General features: G+C 62.9%; 1 protein-coding gene across 1 annotated transcript in view; it reads left to right on the top strand.

Annotated features, from left to right (window-relative positions):
• The first annotated feature begins 624 nt into the window (after positions 1–624).
• LOC144487660 (uncharacterized) overlaps positions 625–8,165 on the top strand; it is a 48,922-nt gene continuing 41,381 nt past the window's right edge. Inside the window, exon 1 of the mRNA XM_078205743.1 lies at positions 625–681. Coding sequence (XP_078061869.1) covers positions 627–681 — 55 coding nt within the window. The 5' untranslated portion in view covers positions 625–626. The remainder of the gene's footprint in view (positions 682–8,165) is intronic.

Genomic DNA, 8,165 nt, shown 5'->3' with positions numbered 1-8,165 from the left:
TAGTCAGAGGGCTTTCCCAGGGTGGAAGGTCAGTGACAGGGAGCACAGGTTCAGGGTGAGAGGGGACAGGTTAAGGGAGATGTGGGGGGGGGGGGGGAGTCTTTCACACAGAGAGTGGCGGCTGCCAGAGGTGGAAACATGAGCAACATTTCAGAGGCAGCTGGATGGGTCCGGGAATAGAGAGGGAATCCAGGGATACCGACTGAGTGAGGGCACAATGACCAGCACAGGCCGAAGGGCACAACTGGGGGCGGGGCCAGAGGAAGGGGCGGAACAGGGGGCGGGGCCAGAGGAAGGGGCGGAACCGGGGGCGGGGCCAAAGGAAGGGGCGGAACTGGGGGCGGGGCCAGAGGAAGGGGCGGAACCGGGGGCGGGGCTGGGGAAGGAGCGGGGCTGCAGTGAGGGGGCGGGACTGTAGGGGGCGGGGCTTGAGGAAGGGGAAGGACTGCGGGGAGGGGGCGGGGCTGTGGGGGAGAGGCTGGGGCCGGGGCGACCGTTGGGAAGGGCGGAGCTACGGGGAGTGGGGAGATGACGGGCCTGTGATGAAGGGGCGGGGCTGTGAGGAGGGGGCGGGGCTGTGGAGAGGGGGCGGGGCCGGGGTGGCGGTTGGAAAGGGCGGGAGGACAATGTTGGCGCCCAGTTACTGCAGCCTGATCTGGGCGTGGGGGTGGCACTGGGGAGGTGAGGGAGGGACATGAGGGAGAGGGAATTGGAGGGAGGGACTGAGGGGGGGAGGAACTGACGGGGGGGGAGGGACTGAGGGAAGGGAGAGGGAGGGACTGAGGGGGGGAGGGAGGGACTGAGGGGGGGAGGGAGGGACTGAGGGGGGGGAGGGGGGGAGGGGGGGAGGGAGGGACTGAGGGGGGGAGGGAGGGAGGGAGGGACTGAGGGGGGGGAGGGAGGGACTGAGGGGGGGGAGGGAGGGAGGGACTGAGGGGGGGAGGGAGGGACTGAGGGGGGGAGGGAGGGACTGAGGGGGGGGGAGGGAGGGAGGGACTGAGGGGGGGGGAGGGAGGGAGGGACTGAGGGGGGGGGGAGGGAGGGAGGGACTGAGGGGGGGAGGGAGGGAGGGACTGAGGGGGGGGAGGGAGGGACTGAGGGGGGGGAGGGAGGGAGGGACTGAGGGGGGGGAGGGAGGGACTGAGGGGGGGGAGGGAGGGAGGGACTGAGGGGGGGAGGGAGGGACTGAGGGGGGGAGGGAGGGACTGAGGGGGGGAGGGAGGGACTGAGGGGGGAGGGAGGGAGGGACTGAGGGGGGAGGGAGGGAGGGACTGAGGGGGGGAGGGAGGGAGGGACTGAGGGGGGAGGGAGGGAGGGACTGAGGGAGGGAGGGAGGGTCTGAGGGGGGGAGGGAGGGAGGGACTGAAGGGGGGGGAGGGAGGGAGGGACTGAGGGGGGGGGGAGGGAGGGAGGGACTGAGGGGGGGGGGAGGGAGGGAGGGACTGAGGGGGGGGAGGGAGGGAGGGACTGAGGGGGGGGAGGGAGGGAGGGACTGGGGGGGGGAGGGAGGGAGGGACTGAGGGGGGGAGGGAGGGACTGAGGGGGGGGGAGGGAGGGAGGGAGGGACTGAGGGGGGAGGGAGGGAGGGAGGGACTGAGGGCGGGGAGGGAGGGAGGGACTGAGGGGGAGGGAGGGAGGGACTGAGGAAGGGGGGAGGGAGGGACTGAGGGGGGAGAGGGAGGGAGGGACTGAGGGAGGGAGGGACTGGGGGGGGAGGGAGGGAGGGACTGGGGGGGGAGGGAGGGAGGGAGGGAGGGACTGGGGGGGAGGGAGGGAGGGACTGAGGGGGGGAGGGACTGAGGGGGGAGGGAGGGAGGGACTGAGGGGGGGAGGGAGGGAGGGACTGAGGGGGGGGAGGGGGGAGGGACTGAGGGGGGGGGAGGTGGGGAGGGACTGAGGGGGGGAGGGACTGAGGGGGGGGAGGGGGGAGGGACTGAGGGGGGGGAGTGAGGGACTGAGGGGGGGGAGGGAGGGAGGGACTGAGGGGGGGAGGGAGGGAGGGACTGAGGGGGGAGGGAGGGAGGGACTGAGGGGGGGGGAGGGAGGGAGGGACTGGGGGGGGAGGGGGGGGACTGAGGAGGGAGGGAGGGACTGAGGGGGGGGGAGGGGGAGGGAGGGACTGGGGGGGAGGAGGGAGGGACTGGAGGGGGGGGAGGGAGGGACTGGAGGGGGAGGGAGGGTCTGGAGGGGGAGGGAGGGTCTGGAGGGGGGGAGGGACGGAGGGGGGGAGGGAGGGACTGAGGGGGGAGGGAGGGACTGAGGAGGGGGGAGGGAGGGACTGAGGGGGGGGGGAGGGGGGGAGGGAGGGACTGAGGGGGGGGGAGGGAGGGACTGAGGGGGGGGAGGGGGGAGGGAGGGACTGAGGGGGGGAGGGGGGAGGGAGGGACTGAGGGGGGGAGGGAGGGACTGAGGGGGGGAGGGAGGGACTGAGGGGGAGGGAGGGACTGAGGGGGGAGGGGGGAGGGAGGGACTGAGGGGGGAGGGAGGGACTGAGGGAGGGAGGGACTGAGGGGGGGGGAGGGGGGAGGGAGGGACTGAGGGGGGGGAGGGAGGGACTGAGGGGGGGAGGGAGGGACTGAGGGGGGGAGGGAGGGAGGGACTGAGGGGGGGAGGGAGGGGGGGGAGGGAGGGACTGAGGGGGGAGGGAGGGAGGGACTGAGGGGGGAGGGAGGGAGGGACTGAGGGGGGGAGGGAGGGACTGAGGGGGGGAGGGGGGAGGGACTGAGGGGGGGAGGGACTGAGGGGGGGGGAGGGAGGGACTGAGGGGAGGGGAGGGAGGGAGGGACTGAGAGGGGGAGGGAGGGAGGGACTGAGGGGGGGGAGGGAGGGAGGGACTGAGGGGGGGGGAGGGAGGGAGGGACTGAGGGGGGGGGGGAGGGAGGGAGGGACGGGGGGGGGGGAGGGAGGGAGGGAGGGACTGGGGGGGGGAGGGGGGGGACTGAGGAGGGAGGGAGGGACTGAGGGGGGGGAGGGACTGAGGGGGGGGGGAGGGAGGGAGGGACTGGGGAGGGGGGGGACTGAGGAGGGAGGGAGGGACTGAGGGGGGGAGGGACTGAGGGGGGGGGAGGGGGGGGAGGGAGGGACTGGAGGGGAGGGAGGGACTGGAGGGGGGGAGGGATGGAGGGGAGGGAGGGACTGAGGGGGGGAGGGAGGGACTGAGAGGGGGGAGGGAGGGACTGAGGTGGGGGGAGGGGGGAGGGAGGGACTGAGGGGGGGGAGGGAGGGACTGAGGGGGGGAGGGAGGGAGGGACTGAGGGGGGAGGGAGGGACTGAGGGGGGAGGGAGGGACTGAGGGGGGGAGGGAGGGACTGAGGGGGGGGAGGGACTGAGGGAGGGGGGTGAGGGAGGGACTGAGGGGAGGGAGGGAGGGACTGGGGGGGGAGGGAGGGACTGAGGGGGGGGAGGGACTGAGGGGGGGGGAGGGAGGGACTGAGGGGGGGAGGGAGGGACTGAGGGGGGGGAGGGACTGAGGGAGGGGGGTGAGGGAGGGACTGAGGGGAGGGAGGGAGGGACTGAGGGGGGGGAGGGACTGAGGGGGGGGAGGGAGGGACTGAGGGGGGGGAGGGAGGGACTGGGGGGGGGAGGGAGGGACTGAGGGGGGGAGGGAGGGACTGAGGGGGGGAGTGGGAGGGACTGAGGGGGGAGAGGGAGGGACTGAGGGGAGGGAAAGGGAGGGACTGAGGGGGGGAGCGAGGGACTGAGGGGGGGAGGGAGGGACTGAGGGGGGGAGAGGGAGGGGGGGAGGGGGGACTGACGGGGAGGGAGGGACTGAGGGGAGGGGGAGGGAGGGACTGAGGGGGGGGAGGGAGGGACTGAGGGGAGGAGAGGGAGGGACTGAGGGGAGGAGAGGGAGGGACTGAGGGGAGGGGGAGGGAGGGACTGAGGGGAGGGGGAGGGAGGGACTGAGGGGGAGGGAGGGACTGAGGGGGGAGGGAGGGACTGAGGGGAGGGGGAGGGAGGGACTGAGGGGGGAGGGAGGGAGGGACTGAGTGGGGGAGGGAGTGAGGGGGGAGAGGGAATGAGGGGGAGGGAGGGACTGAGAGGGAGGGATGGACTGAAGAAGAGGGAGGGACTGAGGGAGGGGGAGGGACTGAGGAAGCGATTGAGGGAGAGGGAGGGACATGAAGGGGAGGGAAGGAGGGAATGAGTCACTGATGGAGGTGGAGGAATGAGGGAGTAAGAATGTTGGAGGGAATGAAGGGGCAGTTGGTGAAAGGGGGAGTGGCGAGGGAAGTGTGAGGAATAAGGAGCGGTGAGGGAGGTGGAAATGGAGGGGCAGTGAGGGAGAAGTGACGGGAAGGAGGTGTGGGGAATGAGGAGGGAACTGAGGACAGGAAGGGAATAGGGGATTGGGATTGAGGGGGATGGGATTGACTGGAGGGGGACAGAAGGGAGGAGGATCAAGGGGAGGGGGATGGAGGGGAGGAGGATCAAGGGGAGGAGGACCAAGGGGAGGGGGATGGAGGGGAGGGGGTGGAGGGGAGGATGAATTTGAGGGAAGGGTTTAATGCGGAAACTGGAATGGGATGAATGTGAGATGAGGGAGTGGAAATGGGGCAGTGAGGGGTTGAGTGGGTTGGTAATAGGTGGCAAGGGGGTGAATGGAGAATCAGTGATTGGAATAGGGAGAGTGAGGGAGGGGACTGGACCAGAGCAAGGGAGGGGGATGGACCGGAGGCAGGGAGGAGTGAGGGAGGGGGGAATGGATGGAGGGAGGGGGTTGGTCGGGGTGAGGGAGGAGGGAGGGGGATGGACCGGAGGCAGGGAGGAGTGAGGGAGGGGGGAATGGATGGAGGGAGGGGGTTGGTCGGGGTGAGGGAGGAGGGAGGGGGATGGACCGGAGGCAGGGAGGAGTGAGGGAGGGGGGAATGGATGGAGGGAGGGGGTTGGTCGGGGTGAGGGAGGGCGAATGAACGGGGAAGTCACAGGGCTGTGACAGATGGAGGAGTTTCTCCTCACTCCCAACTGGTGTGCTTCACTTTCGGAACGTTTTATCTCCATTCACATGGACTGTTTTAGATCCTAATCCGCACTCCACAACTCTCCAGAGTTGTGGCTGAATTTGGAGTTTTTTAGTCTGTTTACTTTCCCGGGGTGACTTTCATAGAAATCATAGAAACCCTACAGTGCAGAAGGAGGCCATTCGGCCCATCGAGTCTGCACCGACCACAATCCCACCCAGGCCCTACCCCCACATATTTACCCGCTAATCCCTCTAACCTACGCATCTCAGGACTCTAAGGGGCAATTTTTTTTTTAACCTGGCCAATCAACCTAACCTGCGCATCTTTGCACTGTGGGAGGAAACCGGAGCACCCGGAGGAAACCCACGCAGACACGAGGAGAATGTGCAAACTCCACACAGACAGTGACCCGAGCCGGGAATCGAACCCGGGACCCTGGAGCTGTGAAGCAGCAGTGCTAACCACTGTGCTACCGTGCCGCCCGTTTCCTGGGCACTTTAACCGTTTTTTGCCGCTTGTTAATCTTTAGTTCCCGATCACCGTGTTTTCAGTAGTGATGACCTGTGTAACTGAGACAAGGAATTCGCGAGGAACCAACTTGTGTAGTCGGACGTTCAGAGGAATCTGTCTTTTTGCTGACCTGACTTCTGTAAACATCTGCATCAGGACCTGCAAGCAACATCTGGAGCATGATTTCCTATAGATTGAGACCTGCTGTGCCGCCAGTTGTGGTAAGAAGTCTCACAACACCATTTAAAGTCCAACAGGCTTATTTAGTAGCACAAGCCACCAGCTTTCGGAGCGCTGCCCCTTCATCAGGTAAGTGGGAGGTTCTGTTCACAAACAGGGCATATAAAGACACAAATTTACAGAATAATGGTTGGAATGCAAGTCTTTACAGGTAATCAAGTCTTAAAGGTACAGACAATGTGAGTGGAGAGAGCGTTAAGCACAGGTTAAAGAGATGTGTATTGTCTCCAGACAGGACAGTTAGTGAGATTTTGCAAGCCCAGGCAAGTTGTGGGGGTTACAGATCGTGCGACATGAACCCAAGATCCCGGTTGAGGCCGTCCTCATGTGTGCGGAACTTGGCTATCAGTCTCTGCTCAGCGACTCTGCGTTGTCGTGTGTCGTGAAGGCCGCCTTGGAGAACGCTTACCTGAAGATCAGAGGCCGAATGCCCGTGACCGCTCAAGTGTTCCCCATCTGGAAGAGAACAGTCTTGCCTGGTGATTGTCGAGCGGTGTTCATTCATCCGTTGTCGTAGCGTCAGCATGGTTTCCCCAATGTACCATGCCTCAGGACATCCTTTCCTGCAGCGTGTCAGGTAGACAACGTTGGCCGAGTTGCAAGAGTATGTACCGTGTACCTGGTGGATGGTGTTCTCACGTGAGATAATGGCATCCGTGTCAATGATCTGGCACATCTTGCAGAGGTTGCTGTGGCAGGGTTGTGTGGTGTCATGGTCACTGTTCTCCTGAAGGCTGGGTAGTTTGCTGCAGGCAATGGTCTGTTTGAGGTTGTGCGATTGTTTGAAGGCAAGAAGTGGGGGTGTGGGGATGGCCTTGGTGAGATGTTCATCTTCATCAATGACATGTTGAAGGCTCCGGAGAAGATGTCGTAGCTTCTCTGCTCCGGGAAAGTACTGGACGACGAAGGGTACTCTGTCCGCCGTGTTCCGTGTTTGTCTTCTGAGGAGGTCGGTGCGGTTTTTCGCTGTGGCGCGTCAGAACTGTCGATCGATGAGTCGAGCACCATATCCTGTTCTTATGAGGGCATCTTTCAGCATCTGGAGGTGTCTGTTGCGATCCTCCTCATCCGAGCAGATCCTGTGTGTACGGAGGGCTTGTCCGTAGGGGATGGCTTCTTTAACGTGTTTAGGGTGGAAGCTGGAGAAGTGGAGCATTGTGAGCTTGCGGTACAGTGAAGTGCTGAGGTGACCATCCTTGATGGAGATGCAACCGATTCCGGAGAGTAGTCCATGGTGAGTCTGATGGTGGGATGGAACTTGTTGATGTCATCATATAGTTGTTTCAATGATTGTTCACCATGAATCCGAAGGAAGAAAATATCATCGATGTATCTAGTGTATAGCATCAGTTGAAGGTCCTGTGCGGTGAAGAGGTCTTGTTCGAACCTGTGCATGAAGATGTTGGCATATTGAGGTGCACATTTGGTCCCCATGGCTGTTCCGTGTGTCTGGATGAAGAACTGGTTGTTGAAGGTGAAGACATTGTGGTCCAGGATGAAGCGGATGAGTTGTAAAATTGCATCTGGAGATAGGCAGTTGTCGGCGTTGAGTACTGAGACAGTTGCTGCAATGCCATCGTCGTGGGGGATGCTGGTGTAGAGTGCCGAGACATCCATTGTGACAAGGAGTGCTCCTGGTTCAACTGCTCCATGTGTGCTGAGTTTCTGTAGGAAGTCCGTAGTGTCGCGACAAAAACTGGGGGTTCTTTGTACAATGGGTTTCAGGATGCCCTCGACGTAGCCGGAGAGGTTCTCACACAGGGTCCCATTGCCCGATACGATGGGATGGCCGGGTGTGTTTGCCTTGTGTATCTTCGGGAGGCAGTAGAAATCTCCAATGCTTTAGCTATCTTTAGCTATTGCGGAAGATACGGAGGCATGGGATTGAGGGTGATTTAGTGGTTTGGATCAGGAATTGGCTAGCTGTAAGAAGACAGATGGTGGTGATTGATGGGAAATGTTCATCCTGGAGTTCAGTTACTAGTGGTGTAACGCAAGGATCTGTTTTAGGGCCACTGCTGTTTGTCATTTTTATAAATGACCTGGATGAGGGCGTAGAAGGATGGGTTAGTAAATTTGCGGATGACACTAAAGTCGGTGGAGTTGTGGACAGTGCGGAAGGTTGTTGCAGGTTACAGAGGGACATAGATAAGCTGCAGTGCTGGGTTGAGAGGTGGCAAATGGAGTTCAATGTGGAAAAGTGTGAGGTGATTCACTTCGGAAGGACTAACAGGATTACAGAGTACTGGGCTAATGGTAAGATACTTGGTAATGTGGATGAACAGAGAGATCTCGGTGTCCATGTGCATAGATCCCTGAAAGTTGGCACCCAGGTTGATAGGGTTAAGAAGGTGTACGGTGTGTTAGCTTTTATTGATACAGGGATTGAGTTTCGGAGCCAGGAGGTCATGCTGCAACTGTACAAAACTCTGGTGCGGCCGCATTTGGAGT

The sequence above is a fragment of the Mustelus asterias genome, unplaced genomic scaffold (genome assembly GCF_964213995.1).
Source record: "Mustelus asterias unplaced genomic scaffold, sMusAst1.hap1.1 HAP1_SCAFFOLD_957, whole genome shotgun sequence".
Classification (NCBI taxonomy): domain Eukaryota; kingdom Metazoa; phylum Chordata; class Chondrichthyes; order Carcharhiniformes; family Triakidae; genus Mustelus; species Mustelus asterias.
The sequence above is the reverse complement of the archived record's forward strand: the minus strand, read 5'-3'. Positions and strand labels throughout refer to the sequence as shown.